Source organism: Macaca nemestrina, chromosome 5 (genome assembly GCF_043159975.1).
Source record: "Macaca nemestrina isolate mMacNem1 chromosome 5, mMacNem.hap1, whole genome shotgun sequence".
Classification (NCBI taxonomy): Eukaryota; Metazoa; Chordata; class Mammalia; order Primates; family Cercopithecidae; genus Macaca; species Macaca nemestrina.
The window spans coordinates 157,900,315-157,924,407 of NC_092129.1; the positions used below are offsets into that span (position 1 = coordinate 157,900,315).

At 41.0% G+C, this 24,093-nt stretch overlaps 3 protein-coding genes across 6 annotated transcripts in view; 1 reads left to right on the forward strand and 2 right to left on the reverse strand.

Moving 5' to 3' along the window:
- Positions 1-16,142, forward strand: LOC105482584 (histone H4). Of its 3 annotated transcripts, XM_071097479.1 has the most exons (4): positions 1-1,040; positions 1,236-1,360; positions 4,782-7,886; positions 12,345-16,142. In XM_071097479.1, the coding sequence occupies exon 1, from the start codon at positions 55-57 to the stop codon at positions 364-366; it is 312 nt and encodes a 103-aa protein (XP_070953580.1). In that variant the 5' UTR covers positions 1-54; the 3' UTR covers positions 367-1,040; positions 1,236-1,360; positions 4,782-7,886; positions 12,345-16,142. The 3 variants fall into 3 exon arrangements, with proteins under 3 accessions (XP_070953580.1, XP_070953581.1, XP_070953582.1); XM_071097480.1 differs by lacking the exon at positions 4,782-7,886; XM_071097481.1 differs by lacking the exon at positions 4,782-7,886 and having other exon boundaries at positions 15,737-16,142.
- On the reverse strand, positions 4,991-5,422 carry LOC105482585 (histone H2B type 1-C/E/F/G/I-like). Its single transcript, XM_071097478.1, has one exon. It carries the CDS (start codon positions 5,420-5,422, stop codon positions 4,991-4,993), a length of 432 nt encoding a protein of 143 aa, XP_070953579.1.
- Positions 9,413-24,093, reverse strand: part of LOC105482580 (histone H2B type 1-M-like) — a 23,140-nt gene continuing 8,459 nt past the window's right edge. The window contains exons 2-3 of one of the 2 annotated variants that reach the window (XR_011623952.1): positions 19,974-20,121; positions 9,413-18,697 (exon numbers count right to left, since the gene is read on the reverse strand). The gene's annotated coding sequence lies outside the window, so the exon portion shown is untranslated. The remainder of the gene's footprint in view (positions 18,698-19,973; positions 20,122-24,093) is intronic. The other variant, XM_011742781.3, reaches the window with a different exon arrangement.

Here is a 24,093-nt window from a genome sequence, read left to right on the forward strand (position 1 = left end):
TGCGTGGCTGTGCCAGAGGTATTGTGTTACAAGCTTAACAGCTGCGCTTTCGACATGTCTGGTCGCGGCAAGGGTGGGAAGGGCCTAGGTAAGGGTGGCGCCAAGCGTCACCGCAAGGTGTTGCGCGACAATATCCAAGGAATCACCAAGCCAGCCATCCGCCGCCTGGCTCGCCGCGGCGGCGTCAAGCGTATTTCTGGCCTCATCTATGAGGAGACTCGCGGAGTGCTGAAGGTTTTTCTGGAAAATGTAATCCGCGATGCTGTCACCTACACGGAGCACGCCAAACGCAAGACGGTCACAGCCATGGACGTGGTGTACGCGCTCAAGCGCCAGGGACGCACTCTGTATGGCTTCGGCGGCTGAGTTTAGCTCCACAGTTTGCTATCGCAAAACCAACGGCCCTTTTCAGGGCCACCTATCCACTCAGGAGAAAGAGTAGTAGTCACTGCTTAAAATTAATGTAGTTTCACGTGTTTAGTAGCTTCGGTTGTCAAGTTCAATTGTTTTATTACGTCTTGGCTTCATATCTTACTGGCTAGTGAGGATAGTGTATCTTTTATTTTTTGATTTATTTTCAGACAGTCTGGCTCTGTCTCCCACGCTGGAGTGCAATGGCGCGATCTCGGCAAACTGCAGTCTACGCCTCCCGGGTTCAAAGGATTCTTGTGCCTCAACCTTCCGCGTAGCTGAGACAACAGGCTTGCGCGACCAACACCCGCTAATTTTTGTATTTTTTGTAGCGATGGATTTTCGCCATGTTGCCCAGGCTCGTCTTGAATTCAAGCTCAAAGAGATTGCCCCTCCTCGGCATCCGAAAGTGCTGGGATTACAAGCGTGAGCCACCACGCATGGCCTGTGTTTTCTGTATTACTGTAAGGAGACTGATGGCAAACTTGCCGCTAGCATTCTGCATGGCTATCAGAGAAAGAAAGTAGCAAAGACTGTAGCTGTTGGAGAAACAAGGTAACAAAACCTGTATCACAGAAGGCAAGTGGTAAAGGCTGATTCTGCTGTGAAGAATAGGGAAAAAAATGGAGGTAGGTACTAGTTCCTACCAAGGCATTGTTATATGAAAGGAAGACAAAATGGCGTTCACATGGTTATGGGTATAGGGGGATAGGAGGTGTGTGGGAGGCACTTAACTGGCAAATACAATCTTTAAAGAAGAAAGTAGTAATTACCGTGGGAGAAACAACCATGAAAGTATATAAGATTCTCTCAACATTTTTCAGTGGAATGGGAAGAGGCCAACTTGTTTGGCTGTGTTCCTCTGAGCTGCCTTCCATCCGGAGCTACTGATTTTCTATTGTTGAATTTAAAAGGACTTTTTATTAATGTACCCGCGGCCAATTTAAAGGTATGTTGATCGAGTTTTTGTTGTTGTTGTTGTTGTTGGCCTTTTATCTTAAATAGTTTTAGACTTTATTATTAACACAAGTCATTTTACCTTAAATCATAGATCAGGCCACTGTGGTTGCATGAATGGGCATTTAAAACCGAGGTTATCATGATTAAATTCCCACCTTCTTTCCCTCTACACCTCAGGAAATGAGACAAAAATAAGTATGCCATTCTCTAGTGGGTTACTCCAGTCCTTATTCTTAATCACTGTAAAATTACAATCTCAGGACTATCAGTATGACACTATTATTCACTGTCCTCAAAATGGATTTTAGTTTGTGGAGAATATTGCATAAACCCTCATTTTTCCAATAAAGTTTTTTTCACTTTATCATAATAAAAAGAAAGCTGGACAGGTGGCTGTCTAGCAAGAGGCAACATTTCCTGGTCTTTCTGGGAGCAGATGTAAGCATGTGGCTACACTATTTCTAACACAGGTGAGACACAGAAAAGTTACTACCAGGTCTGGGCTTTGAAACTTTCATGTTACCTTCTTCCCCAGCTATAATGGTATTGATTTTGTTTTGAGCAAGCAGAGACCATTAGGCCCTAGGAGATGATAGAACGTTGACTTGGAAGGAAGGAAATTTCCTGATTGATCACAAGGAGCAGAGCTGCTTCACAAAGCTGGACTAATCACAATGGATTTGTTCCATGAAACAAAAATACCTGTCTTTAAGCTTATTTATTGTTAAGTCTCTTTGTAAGCAGCATAATTTTATCACACAAAATTCAGTTTTGTTTCATTGTAGAATGTCCTTCCATTGACCTAAAAGCTCTTTGCAGAAAAGCTGATGCCAAATGAGCCTATCGACTTGGTATCACCTCTGTTGTGTTCCATTATAGACAGAACACTGGGGCTAATTACAAGTTAGAGATCAGGCAGGGCACATGGCTCATGCCTGTAATCCCAGCAATTAGGGAGGCCGAAGTTTGTGGATCACTTGAGGTCAGGAGTTTGAGACCCTCCTGGCCAACACGGAGAAACCTCATCTCTAATAAAAATACAAAAATTAGCCGGGCATGCTGACACAGGCTTGTAGTTCCAGCAACTTCCAGGTCCGGGTCAGAGAGACTCTATCCAAAAAAAAAAAAAGTTAAGAGATCAATGGGTAGACTAGATAGTCTATATGTCTTCAGCAGTGGTAACCTATATATTTAGTGGGCTGACTTCCTTAAAGAGTGGTCCTGCCACGCACGATGGCTCTCACCTGTAATCCCAGCACTTTGGGAAGGTGAGGCAGGGGCATCGCCTGAGGTTGTCGGGAGTTCGATACCAGCCTGACCAACATGGAGAAACCCTGTCTCTACTAAAAATAAAAAAACTAGTTGGGTATGGTGGTGCATGCCTGTAATCCCAGCTACTCAGGAGGGTGAGGCAGGAAAATCGCTTGAACCCAGGAGGTGGAGGTTGTGGTGAGTCAAGATCTTGCCATTGCACTCCAGCCTGGGCAATGAGAGCGAAACTCTGTATCAAACAAAACAAAACAAAACAAAAAACAAAACAAAACAACAACAAAAAAAACAAGAGTAGTTCTTAGTAATAGATGGATCAAAAACTCCTTTGAGAATCTGTTGAAAATAGACATATGAACATAGACATTTTCTAAGGCTCATGCTCGGAAACTCAAGGAACTCCTAGGGCTCCCTGGATTCCTGTCAACAACCAGAAGTCTGGGATTTCAGGGTCTGAGATCTAGAGATCCCAAATTTAAAGATGGAGAGGAATCACAGACATAATACTAAATAATACATTGAACAGGAGTAAGTTTATTTTGTTACTATTTACTGAGTGAAACCGAGTTATGTATTCTTCTCCTTTTTTTTTTTCTTTGAGATGTAATTTCCCTCTGTGTCCCAGGCTGGAGTGCAGTGGTGTGATGGCAGCTCACTGCAACCTCCGCCTCCCTGGGTTCAAGCAATTATCCGATTCTTCTGCCTCAGCCTCCCAAGTAGCTGGAACTACAGGCCTGTGCCACTATGCTCAGCTAATTTTTGTATTTTTAATAGAGACAGGGTTTTGCCATGTTGGACAGGCTGGTGTTGAAATCCCGACCTCAGATGATCCGCCCTCCTTGGCCTCCCAAAGTGCTGGGATTACAGGCTTGAGCCACCATGCCCAGCCTATTGTCTCTCTTCTTTTACTAGGAAGATAAATCTCTTGTCTGTCTTGCTCACTGCAGTATTTCAATGCCTGGCACAGAGGGAATGCAGCCAGTATTTGATGAAATACTAAATGAAATCCCTTCAACTACTTTCTGATTTGATAATTGTATCCCCTGCTCCATTACTCCTGCCATTTCTTTGGCTTGAAACTTTATCCTCTTTCAACATCATTATTTCCCTCCACTGCATCCAGTCTCCTGCCACAGGAAGCATATTCCTAGAACTAGTTATAATTTTGTTAGTCCCTGCTCACAAGCTTTCTATAACTGTCTGCAAAATAAATCTAAACTTCATTGTTTGACATTCAGACTTCACAATCTTCTCCCACATCTTTATCACAAGAAAACTCCATGTAAGCAGGAGGCTTGGTTAGCATATTTTTTATATCAGCAATCTCCTTTAACAAGCTCTCCACGTGATTCTGATGCACACTCGTCTGAGAACCACTGTTCTCGGTGCAAAAGTCCTCAGTACAAAATTCACTGCTTGGCACTTCAATGTGAATGAATGACTATCCGTTTTCAACCTACAGGATGTAGCTTTCATCCACCTTCGCCTGGAAGGTGCTTGTATCAGGCAGTGCAGATGCCTCCTCCCCAAAAGTCATTTCCCCTCCTTTCTTCCTAATACAACTTTATTTCTTTGTTCCCTGACTTGTTCTCCGGAGAAGGCGGAATTCCTTTTAGCCTCAAGGATCTGATTAATTTGGCTACACCTATCCTAAAGATCACATGCCCCTTATTAATGATTGGATTGGGGATAAGTATATAGTCAGCTTTTGTGATTAGGAGAATCCTTAACAATGGAGACCCAACTTCTCTAAGAACATGATTAAGATGAGATGGGGATTGTCGACCAATGAACAATGTGTGTTGTGTGCAAATGCGAGTGTGGTTGCACAGAGAATTGTCTAGTTGGTGAAACCAGACAGGTCGCAGAGGTGGGGCAGTGGAGGGAAGAGGGTTTTATTTTTTCCTTTAGAACCTAAAAATCCAAATTAAGACCTTTTTGAAGGAATTGAGAAAAGAAAGGAAAAAAGCAAATTCAACATTAAGAACTATTTTGAGAGCAGCAGTCTCCTCCTTCCCCACCCCCGCTCCAGCCCCCTATGTGGGCTTCTTTTGTAAAACCCGTAGACTTTTAAGGACTCAAGAAGAGAAACGTAATTCGTCTTCATAGAGCAAAACCATGAAATTACTGTTGTCTCTTAGGTGCTATCGACTGATACCTCATAAAACACGGAAACCAGTTTCATAAAGCCACCAGCCCAACAAGTACCATTTTAAGTTTTAAAAACATGCCTACTTCAGCTGCAAGAGTTTCCAGTAACTTCACGTGTCAGTATATAGCTCCAATTGTGAAAAGGTGAATGGCTCTGAAAAGAGCCTTTGGGTTTACTAAGGCAGTTGCAGGGCTAAGTTTACTTGGAGCTCGTGTACTTGGTGACGGCCTTGGTGCCCTCCGACACGGCGTGCTTGGCCAGCTCCCCGGGCAGCAGCAGGCGCACGGCCGTCTGGATCTCCCTGGAGGTGATGGTCGAGCGCTTGTTGTAATGCGCCAGGCGGGAAGCCTCGCCAGCGATGCGCTCGAAGATGTCGTTGACAAAGGAATTCATGATCCCCATGGCTTTGGAGGAGATGCCGGTGTCGGGATGGACCTGTTTCAGCACCTTGTACACGTATACGGAGTAGCTCTCCTTACGGCTGCGCTTGCGCTTCTTGCCGTCCTTCTTCTGCGCCTTGGTCACGGCCTTTTTGGAGCCCTTCTTTGGGGCCGGAGCGGATTTCGCTGGCTCAGGCATGCTACCTTCGCTGTTCTGCAAGTAGGAATCAAAATGAAATCTACATCTCATGATCCTCGGAATTTGTAGACAATGTTATGTAAATGAAGATTTAGTTTCTCTATCTCTGATTCGTTCTTTTGTCGTGAAGTCTGCATGCAAATGAGGGAGCCTAGGTCTACTCTCCTATTGGTCGTATCCTGAGAGCAGTTTTCGTGCACGGGTCACCTAATTAACATTTTATATAACACGTTCCTGGCATTCCAAACAATTCAGATTAGTTTACTTATTCATTTTAAAAACTAAAAGTTGCTCTCCTCTATGCTTTTAAATGCCAGGGAGACAAAGCTTCTGGCGCAGTTACGTCTTCGAAATGTAAGGTCGGTTTAAAAGCTCCTGGAAAAGGTATTCCTTGGCATTCTGATGTAGATTCTAGAGCAGCAGGAGAGACCTGAAGAACGGCGAGCTAGGCGACCGGCGGTCACCCGCACAATCCCGAGAACAGTGTTTCCCACTTTTTACAGAGTGCACAAACACATCATGAAAATAAAGGGCAGGCAATAATGGTCCGGAGAACAACAACAACAACAACAACAACAACAAAAGTAAATAGCATCTCTTGAAGAGAGCTAAGACAGGAAAGCATGTCTTAGCCAAAATGGCTTCAGTCCTTAATGGAAAAGCAAGTCACACCTAGTTTAGCCCTACAGCGAGGATCCGAAATAAATATTCAGTCTTACTAGTGAAAATATTATTTAAAAAAATAAAATGAAAGAGTCCGCTATTTAACAAAGAGCTTTACTTTCAAGTTATTATTATCATATTTGGCTAAAGCCCGCTTCTTAGCTAACTGTTCAGTTTAAGAAACTGTTCTTCCTAAATTTGACTGTCCTTTTTAAGCCCTCCTCCTTCACCCCAGGCTCCCCAGGCCCCTAGACCCTCTCCTCTCCTGCCACCATTCCCATTTCCTGGGTCCTAAGTCTCCAGGCATGAAGGTGCTGTGCAAAATGTATTCCACTCTGTGAGTTAGCATCTAACAAAAGTGTACTCTGAATTTATTGTGTCTTATGTTTGTTTCACAAAGTAATTTGTTTTTCTCACTTCAGTGATGACGAGAAAACTTTAAAATATGTTTAACATCTTTTTTTTTTTTTAAATTTCCAATTTAGCTAATGTAGCAGTGTTCAGAATAGCTAATGCGCTTTATTTGTATTTATTTAATCAAAAAATCTTGGGGCCGGCGCGGTGCCACTTTTCCCTTAATACGGTTTAAATGTTCTGTCTCATTTGTCTTTCTCCTTTTGGGATTACACGTCTGTAATCCCAGCACTTTGGGAGGCCGAGGCGGGCGGATCACAAGGTCAGGAGATCCAGACCATCCTGGCTAACAGGGTGAAACCCTGTCTCTACTAAAAATACAAAAAAAATAGCTTGGCGTGGTGGCGGGCGCCTGTAGTCCCAGCTACTTGGGAGACTGAGGCAGGAGAATGGCATGCACCTCGGAGGCGGAGCTTGCTGTGAGCGGAGATCCTGGCATTGCACTGCAGCCGGGACAAGAGAAAGAGAGACTCCATCTCAAAGAAAAACAAACAAACAAACAAAACGGCCTGGAGTGATGACTCACACCTGTAATCCCAAAACTTTTAGAGGCCGAGGGGTGTGGATCAGGAGGTCAGGAGTTTGAGACCAGCCTGGCCAATATAGTGAAACCCCGTCGATACTAAAAATACAAAAATTAGCCGGGCATGGTGGCGTACGCCTGTAGTCTCAGCTACTTGAGAGGCTGAGGGAGAACCCCGGAGGCGGAGGTTGCAGTGAGCCAAGGCTGCACCTTTCCACTCCATCCTAGGTGAAACAGTAAGACTCTGTCTCAAAAAAAAAAAAAAAAAAAAGCTTATGTGATATTACTTTTTTCTCATTTAACAGAAAGGGAAATTAGAGAACTCAAGTGGCGGCGTCCTGCCTAAAACCCCATTGCTTATACTAGGTGTAACCAGAATGATGATTTAGGCAATCTGACTTGTATCTAGTCCGTTAGAAGACATCTTCACCTACCTTGGTGGGCTGTGTTGCAAAAAGAGAAACGGCGTTTTTCTCATGTTAAAAGAATGGAAAATGAAGCATTTCTTTAATGACTAAAAGAGGTTAGAAATGAAAAAAATTTTTGATTCTATGGTATAACTTAGTAGAGAAAAAGGAGAAAGACAAATGAGACAGAAAATTTAAACCCTATTAAGGGAAAAGTGGTAAAGGGAGAGAAAAAATAAACAGACGCAGTGGAAGGAGAGACAGACGTGAAGAGTAGGATAAAAAGAAAAAGAAATTCACCTAAAGAGGATGAACTAATATGTTGGAGAGACACAAAATGTATATACACAAAGAAAACCACAGAGAGAGGAGTTCATGATACAATCTGCAACTGCAAGAAGAAACAGAAAGAAAAGTGCAGATGAAGGCCCTTAACTACATCCAAACTCCACATATCAGATATTCAACTGACAAGATTGGATTGAGACCCTTAAGTGATTTAAATGAGGTAGGTAACACTGCCATTCGTGATTTTTGAAATTCCTGCTAAAGACTAAAATTTCTGTACTTATATATCTATATGAATAAAAATGGTGATATAGCACACAATTAAGAAAAAGACAATGGGAAATTTAAAAGTGACAGTAACTGTAGAGTGGCATTGAGATTTCCTGTTTCTGATTGAGATCTCAAGAGAGTTTTAAACTTTTTATAGTGAATAGATTTGTACAAAAGGGTATATGCAACATAAACAAGAATTGTAAAACAAATGGTTGGTACTTAAAAACCCAGTTTAAGAAGTAAAATATCATTAGTAATTAATAGGCCCTGTATAACTCTCCTCAATTCAGTGGGAGAGACAGGAAGAACTTTGAGCTAGGCAAACAGCAATCACTCACATAATCTTATGAACAGTATATTTCACTTTTCACAGAGTACACATGTACATCATCAAAATAAAGGGCAGTTTAAGAACTAGAATGTCAGGCCGGGCACAGCGGCTCATGCCTATAATTCCAGCACTCTGGGAGGTCAACACGGGTGGATCATCTGAGGTCAGGAGTTCAAGACCAGCCTGATCAAAATGGTGAAACCCTGTCTCTACTAAAAATACAAAAATTAGCTGGGCGTGGTGACACACGCCTGCAATCCCAGCCACTTGGGAGGTTGAGGAAGGAGAATTGCTTGAACCCAGGAGCTGGACGTTGCAGTGAGCCAAGATTGTGCCTCTGCACTCCTACCTGGGAGACAGAGTGAGACCCTGTCTCAAAAAAAAAAAAATTTTTTTTTAGAGAAGGGGATCTCACTATATTGCCCAGGCATTCTCCCGTCTTAGCCTCCCCAGTCACTGAAATTACAGGTGTCAGACACCAAGCCTGGCCCTACATTTTGTTTTAATCAATCTTATTTTTGTTTTTGTTTTTTGGTTTTTCTTGGTTTAAATATCTAAGAATGGATTCATAAATTGTAAGTCATTTCATTTTGCCTATTTTTATCTTCACATAAATGGAATCACAAGCTGTATATAATTTTATGATGTTTTTATCCAAACCAGTGTTTCTGAGATTCATTCATGTTCATATATGTTACTCCAGTACCATAGTTTCATTATTTTAAATAGCTAAATATACAGTAACACTAGTTTACTCAATTTATTATAACAGACCTTCATATTGTGTCTATCTGGGATTATCGAGGTCATTACTTCGGTGAACTTTCTTGCACATGTTTCCTGGTGTAGATGTGCACACATTTCTCTAGTATATATGTAATAAGGTGAGAGGCTGGTTGAGACATTCACATAGAGATGCTCAGGGTGAAGATACATCTATAGATCTAGAGTTCAAGGCTGAAGCCTGGCATAGAAAAATGGCAGGCCACCCTGCCATCCCTCAACCCTTAATGTCCTTGCAAGGTTTGAAATGTCTGGATGGAGGGAACCATTTTCCATTTCCTATTTCTCACTAGGTAATATATATTTTTTTCAGCTTCTGAGTTCCCTTCCCTGCCCCCCTTCCCTCCCATCCTTTCCCCTTCAGCTTCTGAGTTCCCTTCCCTGCCCCCCTTCCCTCCCATCCTTTCCCCTTCCCTTTCCTTTGCAGGCTTGGTAGCACACACCTGCAGTAGCTTGATCTCAGCTCACCACAGCCTCTGCCTCCTGGATTCAAGCAATTCTTGTGCCTCCGCCTCCTCAGTAACTGGAATTACCTGCATGTGCTACCATGCCTGGCTAATTTTTATATTTTAGTAGAGATGAGGTTTCACCATGTTGGCCAGGGTGCTCTCGAACTGCTCACCTCAGGTGATCTGCCGGCCTTGGCCTCCCAAAGTGCTGGGATTACAGGTGTGAGCCACCACTCTTGGTTGGGCCTGATTACTCTTTTAAAGATATTTTGATTGTTATTGATGATAGGATCTTTAAAAGCAAAATTCTATGAATTAAATCTGTTCATTTTTTCCTGGAAATTATGTAGAGATGGATTAGTGAATTTAAATCTTATTAGATTAGTTGCCTTCCTTGATAAGATAAATTGCATGAATTTCTTTTTTAAATAATTCAATCAAAGCACAGATAGAGCATCAGTAATTAAAATGTTCAGTGTTAATTCAAGTAGGGTTTGGTTAAGTTAAAGAAATGAAACAAAATGAATGACAACCCTATAGAAATGTAAGATCCAAGAGGGCAGGAATTTTTGCTTGTTTTATCCATTGATGTATATCTAGCACTTAGAATAGTGCCTGGCACATAGTACCTTCACATAAACATGTGAAAGCTGGCAGAATATTCCAGATTACAATATGCCATTTTGGCATAAGGATTATTTTGAGCTAAAGGGACTTAAAAACAGCAGATGCAAGAGGGGTGCTCTGATCTCCCGTTTTTCTTCCTAGAAGTAGAAGATAAAACCTCCCTATAGAAGATGTGCTCCCTGGCTGGGGTTAGTGGCTCACACCTGTAGTCCTAGCACTTTGGGAGACCGAGGCGGGCAAATCACGAGGTCAAGAGATGGAGACAAAAATTAGCTGGGCATGGTGGCACCTGCCTGTAGTCCCAGCTACTTGGGAGGCTGAGGCAGGAGAATCGGTTGAACCACACCCGGCTAATTTTAGTAATTTTAGTAGAGATGGGGTTTAACCATATTGGCCAGGATGGTCTGGATCTCATGACCTCGTCATCTGCCCGCCTCAGCCTCCCAAAGTGCTGGGATTACCGGCCTGAGCCACCAGGCTCGACCAATGAGTCTTCTTTAAATCACATATGATGAAGGGTGGTTTTTGCAGTAAGCCATTTTTGGAACAAAAGAAGGTGGGGAGGATTTCTGTAACCATTGCTGTTTTTTGATCACAGAGCTCAGATAAAGGTAAACAGGCCATTGAAATCTGCCTATAAAATAGGCAAAATTAAAATGAAAAATAATATCAATATTATTAGTTTCAATCAATGATATATCATTTAAATCTCACTGGGTCTGATGTTTAAAAAAATAAAAATGTAAAAGATTAAATACATTTGGTTTTATTTTAATGTAATCAGAAATTAGTGACATATATTATTTAAAGCAATACATGTTGGATATCATGAAAATTGCCTGTCTAGTCATACTTCCTGAATCCCAATTGCTCTCAACTCTTCTGATGTAGTAATCACTTGATGAGCTGAAGGGTGCTGTTACCTGGACCACAGGATCATTACTTTAAAAACAAAATTGGCTAGTATGCTTACAAATAAGTAGATTTCTCTGATAGTCATCTTTCCCATAAAAGTTCTCTCTAGCTCCAAGAACAGTGATTTTTTTTTTTCAGGTTTACATACAATGAAACTCAAAAATAATGTGAGATATTAAATTAAATGGAATATATCCAAGGTATTTTGCTATATGGTTGTAATTTCATGGAAGTTTTATTTTGCCTTTCTAAAAAAAAAAAAAAAAAAAGCATGTGTCAGTTTCTGAACATGAACGGTATTTTATCTTTTTACGATTTTTTTAAATTGAAGCAAAGAATATATGTAATAATGTGCCTTAGAGAGTACTCCTCTTATTTGGGCCTAAAAACAAATCATGCGTGGATTTAAAAAGACAATAATAACAATAATAAAGAAGATGAGGAACAAATATCCCCGGAAAATGTTTACCAAGACATTGCTAGTTTAGCAATATTAGTATCAGACAAAATATTAAAGCAAAGGTTTACAGGGATAGAGAGGGACACTGTAAGGACTCTTATCTGCAATGTGGAAAACAAGATATTCCAGAAAACTCTATTGAAGCAATACACCTATGAACTAGAGAAACTACAACCAACAAACTAGTACTTAGTTACTCAATTAACAAAAAACACAAGGGGCCGGGCACGGTGGCTCATGCCTGTAATCCCAGAACTTTGGGAAGTCAAGGCGGGTGAATCACTTGAGGTCAGGAGTTGGACACCAGCTTGGCCAACATGGTGAAACCCATCTCTACTAAAAATACAAAAATTAGCCGGGCATGGTGGTGCGCGCCTATAATCCAAGCTACTCAGGAGGCTGAGGCAGGAGAATCGCTTGAACCTGGGAAGTGGAGGTTGCAGTGAGCCGAGATCATGCCACTACAGTCCAGCCTGGGTGAAAGAGCAAGACTCTCTCAAACACACACACACACCCCCAAAGAAAAAAAAAAGCAAAGAAAAAACCACAAGGGAAATTCCCATAAACCATCCAGAACAATAAAATTTAGAAGCTGAAACGAGGGTGACAAATAGGACATCTTTGGTTCTCTGGGTGCAAATACCATTAATCAGGATTCCGAGCTCTGGGAATTAAAGTCTGCCCCTTAGGGAATAGAATTCTAGGCTCTTAAACAAAAGTGAAGACACATAGCATAAAGCCAGAATGCTTTGAAACAGGGGTAGCCTGGAGAAAAAAAGGAAAAAAGAAGAAAAAAACCTAGTAAACATCCCTGGGATAAAACCTTGTTTGTCTCTACAGGACTCTGGCTCTGAGGAGGTGGATGGAGAAAATTGGCCCCAAAGATTTAACCCTAAGTTTTAATGAAGTCTTGAGTTCCAATGAAGACGTCCTGAAATTAAATTGACTCAGGCTTATAGTGCCACCTCGTGCCTGATGAAGACAAACACAAACCCCTTCAGGAGGAAATCATCTTGAACCCAAGTTCTCTACATTTATACACATTATCTATTTATTGAGCAATCATTTATTGAACACCTATTATATGCCAGACACTCTGTCAGGAACTTAGGATGTTTAAATATAAGGTCGTAACAAATGTCACAAAATTGAAGAAAAACAGACACTTTGGAGAGTTTGGCTTATAAGCAAAGAAGAGCCTTCTATTTCCTTCTAGATCCCTAAGCAAACAAAGGATTTCAGATATTGAAATGATTAGATACAGACTATAAAAATAACTATTTACTAAAAGTTTAATGAAATAAAAAATAGAATAATAAAACAATCAAGGAGCACGGGATAATCAAAACCAAGTACATTTGAAAAAGAACAAAAGAGAACTTTGCTATACTCCATAATGATAAAATAAAAATCCAAAAGTAAGATGTAACATTCAAAACCTTATATGCACTGGACTACCGAACCACTACTATGTCAATAAATAACTGACAGAATTAGAAGGGGAATTTCAAATTTACAATTGTAGGGTAACTTTTCAATATTCTGTATGAGTGTTAAACACTTATATTACAAACAAAGAAAAATGCTAATGGTTGTCCAGGATTTGAATAAGACAATAAGCAAATTTGATCTATCTATGATTACCTTCATTTGACATAGAAAACATCCCTTCTATTTTTCAAAGCATACATTAGACAATTTCAAAAAAAAAATTAATCCTGGTTTCAGAAAGTTATAGAAATTAATGAACATAACTACAAAAAGGGAGATATAAAGAACGATAAGAGAATGCTGTGTAATGTTTACAAAAAATTAAACTCAGTGGAAAATAATTTTCAAGAAAAAGAAGAAAATAGACAAGCTGAGTAAACAAATTATGATTATGAAAATAAGGTAGGCAGTTAAAAAAAAAAATCTTTTCTGTGTCCTTCCACCCAAATACTGCCAAGTCCAATCTGATTTTCCAAGTTTTAGTGAATTTTTAAGGAATAGATCATCTCTTATTTTTTTTTTTTTTCTGAGATAGGTCTCGCTATGTTGCCTCCGCTGTAGTGCAGTGGCTATACACAGGCGTGATGGCAGCACCCTACAGTCTCTAACTCCTGGGCTCAAGTGGTCCTTCTGCTTTACCTCCTAAGTAGCTGGGACTACAGGGACATGCCACCTCACTTGGCATGATACCTATTTTACAGAATCTGTTACTATAGAAAAATAGCTCTCCTACTCACTTTTTTCTTTTAAAATTGTATAACGTTATTAGCAAAACTGGAGGAGAATACAAATTTTAAAAAGGGAGAAGAAAAAAACAAAAGTATAGCTTTGTCTCAGTAATGAACATTCATTTTTGTTTTTTAGAAATAAATGCCTATTATGAGAAAACATGGAAACCAGAAGAAATTGCAGAGACCATATTATTTAAATAAATAGCATATTATATAGGGTTTATTCTTAGAAGGAAGTTTAGCATTCTAAATCTGCCAGTTTAAGAAATTAATAAAGGAAGGCCCAGAGCAGTGGCTCACGCCTGCATTCCTAGTACTTTAGGAGGCCGAGGCAGGTGGGTCACTTGATGTCAGGAGTTCAAGGCCAGCCTGGCCAATGGCAGGAACCCTTGTCTTCTACTGAAAATACAAAAATTAGCCAGACATGGTGGCATGCACCTGTAGTCCCAACTACTTGGGAAACTGAGGCAGAAGAATCACTTGAACCTGGGAGGTGGAGGTTGTAATGAGCTTAGATCAAGGCACTGCACTCCAGCCTGGGTGACAGAGTGAGACTCCATCTCAAAAATAAAATATAAAATAAAAAGATTAATAAAAAACGTGATCATCTCCAAAGATAATGAGAAAGCATTTAACAAAATGTAACACTCTTTCATCATAAACACTTAACAATGAGAAGAGAACTTCATAAGGAGTAGCTACAGTGAGTATAACACTTAATGGTGCCATTTTGGAAGGATTCCCATAGAGGTGGAAGGAAGACAAGTGTGGTGTGAAACTACTCCTATTCAACATGGCATCACAGAGTTTGGCCAATACCATGAGATAGGAACAGACAGTGAGAAGAGCAAGGATTCAACAGGAAAAGATGATTATTTTTGAAAATAACGTAATTGTCAAGGTAAAAGTTCATGAGAATCTATAAACAATTACATCAAATAAGAATTGGAATTAGTGGGCATAGGCCAGGCACGGTGGTTCACACCTGTAATCCCATCACTTTGGGAGGCCGAGGCGGGTGGATCATGAGGTCAGGAGATGGAGACTATCCTGGCTAACACAGTAAAATCCCGTCTCTACTGAAAATACAAAAAATTAGCTGGGTGTGGTGGCACGTGCCTATAGTTTCAGCTACTCGGGAGGCTGAGGCAGAAGAATCGCTTGAACCTGGGTGGCAGAGATTGTGGTGAGCCGAGATTGAATCATTGCATTCCAGCCTTGGCGACAGAGCAAGGCTCCGTCAAAAAAAAAAAAAAAAGAATTGGAATTAGTGGGCATAAGAGTACCATACAAAAATTCATGGCATTTTTGTACACTAGCAATTACCTATCTGAAATCAAGATATTATAGAAAAGCTAGACATCACAACAGTACAACAGATTCTAAATCCAAGAGTAAATATTCCAGATGTATATGATAAAAATTTTGTAATGTCATTAAGTACATAAAACAATATCCATTTTAAAAAGAGGCAGCATTATAGTGTACTATGTTTATGTTTTGTGATGATTCAATATACTAAAATGTTCATATAAACTCTCCTAAAAGGATAGTTTTCTAAATTACTGAAAAATGTAATGTCAAGCAAACCCTAATGAATATTTTGTAGAGCACTGTAAAATTCATATCAATGAATGAAAATAGTCAAGATGATTCTCAAAAAAGAAAAAAAGAAAAAGGAAAAGAAGAGAGTGATGGGCCATGACTTACCACTATATATGAAGACATATGAACCTACAGTAATTAAAACAGTGTGGCATTTGGTCTAGGCATAATCAGCAGGTGAGTAGAACAGAGTTAGGCATTTTTGGAGTTTTCTGGGAGCCTCTTTGCTGACATATTCTAATTGCCTATAGATAGCTCTTCACTGGATGCTTTAACTCTGTATCCCTGGGAATAAGGTGGGTAGAGAGGGTGAATAATGCTAAAATATTTCTCTGATTCTAAACTCAACTCACTGTTTGCTATGGGAATCTGGTTGACTCAAGTTGGTGTGTGTTTTCAATGCAGAGAATGGAGACTTCATCTCCATACATGGTGTTGGGGTGCTGAAGCAAGATGAAGAGAGAAGCATCCCTGAAGGACCAGAGAAGTGGTAATTGCGTGGGCGTGTAGTGTGATATGGGGAGAGTACCATAAAAAAAAGAGACAGGTATATACTGTACTATATTTATGTGCAGTACTATTATTGGCAGAGAGAAAAGTGGAAATCTCACTGATCATGTGAAATGCAAGGTTTTGTTTTTACATGTTGTTAAATTAATTCCTTAGAGTTACCAAGAGATAATATTTGTAATGTAAAGAAGGGACCCTGGAGCTAACCTGCCTAGGTCAGAAAGCTCTCTGTCATGTATTAGGCGTAGGACATTGGACAAGTTATTTTAAGCTTCACTTGGTATATACTCATGGGTAAAAGTGGGATAACAGGCTGGGCGTGGTGGCTCACACCTGTAATCCCAGCACTTTGGGAGGCCGAGGCGGGCGGATCACAAGTCAGGAGTTCCAGACCAGCCTGACCAACATGGTGAAACCCTGTCTCTACTAAAAATGCAGAAATTAGCAGGGCATGGTGGAGCGTGCCTGTAATCCCAGCCATTCAGGAGGCTGAGGCAGGAGAATCGCTTGAACCCGGGAGGGGGAGGTTGCAATGAGGTGAGATCGCACCACTGCACTCCAGACTGGGCAACAGAGGGAGACTCCATCTCAAAAAAAAAAAAAAAAAAAAAAAAAAAGTGGGATAACAGTGCACAGATATGTTTTGGGGCTGACATTAGTATCTGGAAATCACTTAGAAATGTATGTGTAAAAAATAAAAAATAAAAAGAAATAAAAATAACTCGTAAGGGTTGTCAGCTATGTGCACCAACGGCTGCATTGTCTTTCTTGCTCCTGAAGTGCTTCTGCCTTCGTGGGCACCTTCCTTTATTAAAGTCATATGAAGATTAATATATAACGTCTTCTTCGACTTAAATGTTCATTTTTTTCCCTTCTGACTTTAGAAGAAATTAAAATATTTTCATAAGCCCCCAAAAGAACTTTGGGCCCTAGACACCGTGCCTGCTGTTTAATGGAGGACGGCGCTAACTGTACCTGAAGATGATTTTTTTTTTTTAAAAAAACATTCAATTAGGAAATAATTATTCGCACACATTCATATACATACATACACCGAATCCTCACACGAAGAGCCCTACAGGCGTGAGAACAGTAAGGGAGGTGCAAGAAACGTCTCCTTGGAGATGGGAGGCATATTTTCAGCTACTAGAGAAGGGGGGAAGTGCCACCTCTCTGAGAAGAAAGCAGGAGGATGCTGAGAGACTGAAGCTGAAATTTTCTTCCTGCTTCCTCACTCTTCTCGTTGGTTTCAGCAGTCTGAAAAGCTCTTGTGAGAGGAGCAAAAAGATCAAGGGAAGATTATTGCCTGGCTTCTCAGTCTTCAAAATTTCCGGTCCTCTGTTTTTTTGTTTTGAGACGGAGTCTCGCTCTGTCGCCAGGCTGGAGTGCAGTGGCGCGATCTCGGTCATTGCAACCTCCGCCTCCCGGGTTCTAGCGAATTCTTCTGCCTCAGCCTCCTGAGTAGCTGGGACTACAGGCGCGTGCCACCATACCCAGCTAACTTTTTGTACACCTGGTAGGGACGGGGTCTCACCGCGTAAGCCAGGATGGTCTCTATCTCCTGACCACGTCATCCGCCCGCCTCAGCCTCTCAAAGTGCTGGGATTACAGGCGTGAGCCACTGCGACGGCCGGTCCTCTGTTTTTAAACTGTCCACCGGATTGTTCGAAGTCTCCGATGTCCGGCGATCTGGTGGCCGCAGAAGAAAGAGGTCCACTCGCCGGGGACTGGGAACCACCAGCTACCTACGGGGAAACGTCCCGGACGCGCGCCGTGACGCCATATGCGGGAGCCGGATGGACGTAACGTGGCAGCGGCTTAAAGTGTGGCTCTGTTGTCAGGGCACGGAGGGGCGTGGCCGGACGGCCCTATGAGGGGGCGGGCGTTTGTGGCAAAGGTTGATGGGATGACCTTATGAGGGAGCCTGCATGGAGGGGCACGATGGGCCCCAAGACTCTTTTTCATGCCCGCATAGCCGTACCGGGAGTAGGATGACCGCTGCCATTTTTCAGGACCTTTCATCTTCGGCTTGAAGTTCTGTGCGATTTTCCGGCTTTGTGTGGCTATTTAGTATTAACATTTTAGGGCAGTTTCATTTCCTTTAAAGTAAAGCTCTCCAGATATGGTCTCCGGACCAGCAGCATCAGCATCACTTGGATAATTTAGAAGTACAAATTATCAGGTCTTACCTCAGATCGAATGCATTAGAAAAGTTTTGTGACTGCTTCAAAACATTGTTTCCCTTAATTCAGATGCTGGAGGAGACCTTTCAAATGGCAGCTTAGCATAAGCTAATATGTTTTTAACTTCACGTTCATTACCAAAGCCAAATCAGTGCTTAGGCCTTACCCACTCAGAACTTGATGCCGGAAAGTAAAGTGAAAACAGGTAGATAGATAGGTAGGTAGGTAGGTAGGTATATAGATAGATGTCTATAAAGGGGAGGTCTTAGAAGAAGGGTTTGGATCAACAATGAAGACAGAATTTACAATTCTCCGCAGATTTTATTAATAATAACTTTTCTTTTCAGACTTCTTGCCATCTTCTCATTCAGATTTTTCTTAGCAAAGGTAGTCCATGGCAAGTAATGAATTACCTATGTCTGTAACGGAAGTAAATTCTATTTTTATGTTTATAAACTCAAAAAGTAACATGAAGTGCAAACATCTTGTTTAGTTTCTTCCCCTCGGTAACCTTCATTTGATGAACCAGTGTGTAGCAAACCAGTATGAGTTGGATTTGGGTGGGATCCACACAGTCATTTTCAGGCAGACGAGACTTCCTAAGTTCTATGGATAGATTCATATTGCCAGTTATTTTATGCGTTAATTTCTCCTCTGCCTTCATGTCTCTCCCCTGATTGAAGAAATAAGAAGGGTTTAGTTATTAGGTGCCATTTTGCCATCACCATTAATATTTTCTATATAAAGAGGATTCTTTTTACATGTGCTTCTATGATAAACTATAGGAATTTCTACTTCAGTTCTAGCTACACTTTAGTAGCATTAACACATAATAAGTCATGCTTAGTCAAGAAATATCACTGAATAATGTGATCTTTGTTTCAACTTCCCCAACTACTCTTCTTGGGTGGGATTCAAATAGTTCAAAAGCTCATATTCTCTCCCTTTCATTTTTGACCTGAAAATATTTGAACACTCTAATTTGCATTTTAACTCAGTGAAAAGGAAAATATAATAACTGTTAAATTTTGCTAAGTGCTTACTAAAAGTCCATCACTGTTTTAAGAGCTTTACATGAACTATCTTAAAATAACTTTAAGAAGTGATCTACTATTATTATCCTCTTTGTATAGATGAGGAAAGTGAAACCCAGAAAATCTGAGTCACTCATTCAGTTGAACCGTTGTGACAACTCAGTAGTGGCCTCTATTCCTGTAGTTATAGATATTTGTGCACTTCAATTATGTTAGAAATTATGTCATGCTGCAAATACTTTTTGAGAGTCTGCCATGTGCCTGGAACAGCCTTAGGCATTAGGAAACCAGCAGCAAAACAGGTGAACTCCCTGTTTTTATGGACCTTACGGTCTTCAGGATTGGAAGGGGAGGCAAACAATAAACAAATTTAAGATAGTGCTAAGTATAATGAGGAATGCATACAGCAAGTTAAGAATGAGGATAGAAGGGTGCCATTTTACATTTGATGGTCAGAGAAAACCTCTCAGATGTGGTGACATTTTCATCAATCTGCTTAATCCAAAACCCAAGAAATGTGAGAAATATTTCAGTTATTTGACAGGTATTACACACAACTGAGACACCAAGTATATGACAAGGCCTATGTACTTATGTCCCCTTTTGGTTTTCTCTCTGTCTTTCTACCATATTTTGCTTTTGGTTTCTCTTAGGTCTCCAAGCTCTTTCCTGCCCCACCTTTTCTTTTTCTTTTTTTTTTTTTTTTGAGACAGCCTCTGCCGCCCAGGCTGGAGTGCAGTGGCTCCCTCTTGGCTTACTGCAACCTGCGCCTCCTGGGTTCAAGGGATTCTTTGGCCTCAGCCTCCCATGTACAGCTGGGACTACAGGCGCATGCCAGCAGGCCTGGCAAATTTTTGTATTTTTAGTAGAGACAGGGTTTCACCATATTGGCCAGACTGGTCTGGAACTTCTGACCTCGTGATCTGCCTGCTTCGGTCTTCGAAATTGCTGTGAGCCACTGCAGCTGGCCCCTCCCTTTTTTAGTAGGAGTTTGCTTCTTCCATTCCTTTTCTGAGTCCTTCTCAACTTCTTTCACCTTTTTTCTCATGCTGTCCCCAATTTCCTAGAAAGTAATTGTAACTTGGCTATAATATTTATAAAATATTGTTTTGTATTTATAAATAATATTTTGACATTTTAAAACAATATTTTATTACTCAAAAATTAGAATAAATATGTTTGCCTTGATGCAATTAATTTGGTAGTTCCTGTATGAGCCCAAGTTCATTTGACTTTGCTGAAGATTTCCAGAGTATCAGACACACTTCTTTAGGCTTTAGTGAAAGACAAAGGTAAATGAAAACAATTAGCTGTAAGTCTCCTTAACTGAGCATTCCAGGAGGTCAAGGACCACCATATCTCTCTGTGTATCTGCAGTGCCCAAGCCAGTACCTAGGAGTTTTGCATAGTTCATGAATTTCCTTACAAATCCTTCATGACTGATTTCTTCTATTTGGTTTCTTTTTTTTATACCCCTCTCTGCTGAGTTAATCTTACTAATCTTACACTTGGAACTTTTTTTTACTATTAATCATTAATCTTAAGTTTTATATATTAAATTATTAACTTAGTTTTAACTTCTTGTGCAATTTAAATTTCATTAATTTGTTTTTTCCATTTTAAAAAATTTTTTCTACTCTACAGTATTTTCTAGGATTTAAAATTTTTATTGTATTAATTTCTCTGCTTCAGTTTGTTGTTTTCTTTAAAAAGGCCCAATCTGTTTGTTGGACATTCTAACAATCAGACACTAGAGAATTGCTTTACAGACTGCAGTTTAAGATTTATCAGATGAATTAATACATTCAATGCATATTTTTTAAAAAGTACCTGCTATGTGCTGGGATAATGTTTTATATAACCTGTAGAGGCACTACTTTGTCCTTTACAATATCAGGGGAAAGTCCATCAGGATAATATGAAGGGATTTTATTGGGCTTTGTCTCTGTGGATAGTGGTCAATTTTAGTCTGAATTGTCGAAATTCTTAAAGGTTCTGCCATTTATAAAGGTATCAGAGCCAGGTGATTGTACATTTGATTTCTATGTAGTCTTTAAAGCACAAATGCTTTTTACATCCAAGCATTTCAAATATAAAAAAGGTATAGTGGTTTTAAATTATGTCAGTAAACTTTTTTACATTTTTTTGCCTTATCAAATTTTTATTTTTACTTATTTATTTATTTATTATTTTTTTTAAAAAATGGAGTTTTGCTCTTGTTGCCCAGGCTGGAGTGCAATGGTGTGATCTCGGCTCACCACAACCTTCGCCTCCCGGGTTCAAGCGACTCTCCTACCTCAGCCTCCTGAGTAGCTGGGATTACAGGCATGCGCCACCACACCCGGCTAATTTTGTATTTTTAATAGAGACAGGGTTTCTCCATGTTGGCCAGGGTGGTCTTGAACTCCCGACCTCAGGTGATCTGCCCGCCTCAACCTCTCAAAGTGCTGGGATTACAGGTGTGAGTCACTGGGCCCGGCCCAAGTTTTTATTTTTATACACTTTTTTTTTTTTAATATTAAAAAGGAAAGCACAATTACCACAAATTACAAAGGACTAAAGCAGGACTAGAATAATAAATGAATCAATTCAGCCTGGAAAGCAGATACCTTCAGTAATATTAATGTTACAATACAAGCTCATTCAAGTATTTTATGTCGCCTTTTTTTTTTTTTTTTGTCCTTTTAAATACGATACCCTAGCCCATAGTAAAGATGATATACTATGAGCGTAAGGTGGAACCTTCTCTACGAAGCCAGATGACAAGTTTTTGTCTCCAGTGAGAAATGGCTCTGAGTTCTTATCTTTTCTACCATCAACATGCCTGAAGGGGGATAGGGTCCAGGCTGGGGAAAATCCAAGGACCCTTCAACATGGGAGGATTCCATTCAGGAGGGTACCAGATAATTCAGATTACTCTACCTAGCCTTTTTTGACAAAATCAACCCTCACCCTCCATAGTCATCTTCCTTTGCTCTTCTCCTCACTTCCAGGGCCTTCTAAGCAGCTTACTTACTTTTGTAAAATCAATCACCAGGAAAAGGATTGATAGAACAACACAAAAATATTTAGCAACTTTGACATAGGGGCTTAGCACCTCTATCTGAGCCTCAGGGGTCTAAGCTGGGGGAGGGCCATCCAGCCCTGGGAGTGCATTTGTTCCCAGGTACAAGAGCGGGTGAAAGAGAAACCTGCCCCTTAACAGGGCTGAGACACACAGACCTTCTGATGTTTGATGCTCAAAGGTTGTGTTGGCATGGACAAACCTTGAAAGAGATATGATGAAAAGAGGGATCTGGGCAGGCTGTTGCTTTGTGTCTCAGGTCTTGGATCCCCATGGGAGGATGGTAGGTATGAAGTAGCTAGCCCTGATGGTCCCCGCCACTTCTGGCATGCTTGTCACAGATACATTGGTCCTAAATTCAAGTGTCTTCAGAAGTTGAAGATGTAAACTGCTCTTTGCAACATTAACTCCTATCATGTTACAAAAAAAAAAAAAAAAAAAAAGAAAGAGAAAACAAAAAGAAAAAAAGAGAGAAAATAATGTAAAGAAAAGCAAAAAAGAGGCCGGATGCGGTGGCTCACACCTGTAATCCCAGCACTTTGGAAGGGTGAGGCAGGGAGATCACCTGAGGTCAGGAGTTCGAAACCAGCCTGGTCAACATGGTGAAACCTGTCTCTACTAAAAATACAAAAATTAGCCAGACATGGTGGTGCATGACTGTAGTCCCAGTTACTCAGGGAGGCTAAGGCAGGAGAATGGCTTGAACCCAGGAGGCAGAGGTTGCAGTGAGCTGAGATTGAACAATTGCACTTTAGCCTGGGTGACAGAGCAAGACTCTGTGTAAAAAAAAAAAAAAAAAAAGCCCCCTCTGCTCATGCCAACCACCAATCTATGTTGAGATGAAGTCCTTACCTCCCTGCCCCAAAGGGGCTTCTTCTTTGAGGAATGTGTGTGAAGAAGATGGCAGCTCCCTGAACTGGGAGTAAACCCCAGATAAGAAGAGCCTTTCCCCACATCCCAAGGTTTCTTTGTGCCCCCAGATACAGCAGAGGAAAAAGAATGAAGTTTCTGTGGTGCTGGATACAGTACATGACTGCATGACCTGAAGGAAAGGAGGAATAAGGGGAAGGAGGAGGTGATCCAGGAGCCCAGTATCTGGTACGATGTGAAGCAGGCAACAGACTGAGCAGGGAAAGGCCTCAGATTCCACTGTCATAGCAGAGACCATGGTTTGAGACATGGGTCATAGGAACTGAAATGGGCTTCCCACATACCAACCACTGAAAGGTCAAAGGCAGGGAAGGGCCCAGGCTAAAAGCAATGAGATGTCCAAGGTAACAGACAAGCCTGTGATACTGTCACAGGCTGTGATTTGTCAGCCTGTGATACTGTCTCCTACTCCCAGACTTTGGGCTCTACAGAGTAATCAGTTGAAAAGGAGGGTCAAAGACATTGAGTCAGTGAGCAACAGGACCACCAACTCCTCTGTGTTGCCCAGATCCCACCGAGAGTGAACATGTAGTTATCCCTGTACCCGACACACATCTCAGTCTTTGTGGGTCAGTCCTTCATCACACTCCCTAGCTTCTGATGACAGCAGACTTCAGCCATTCCACTGTCATTCACAGCCCAACCCAGTCAGTGACTGAAGAAGAGAAGTCAGGTATACTCTATGTCCACATATATTCTCCTGCCACTGGGCTTCACCAGCTGGCAGGTTTCCCTCCCAGCCCCCACCTCCTTTTCATCCCTCATTCCCAGGTGAGGTCAATTGGAGGATGGGCAGAGATAGGTGGCTTACAGAGAGGGGATGCAAGATGGGGATACTCCACCAGACTCTAGTAGGAGAATGGCAACTTTCTCCACTTTTTAAGAGAGACAGAGCCTCCTTGAGGTCTCAGAGATCTTTCAGGTCAACGCAGGAAATATTTCCAAGCCTCAGCTGTGGGTGTTCGCATTTTCTCTCTGGGGTAGGGGAGATGTTCAAGTTGAGAACAAGTATGTTCCAGATGCAGGCCAAGTTTGCTTCAA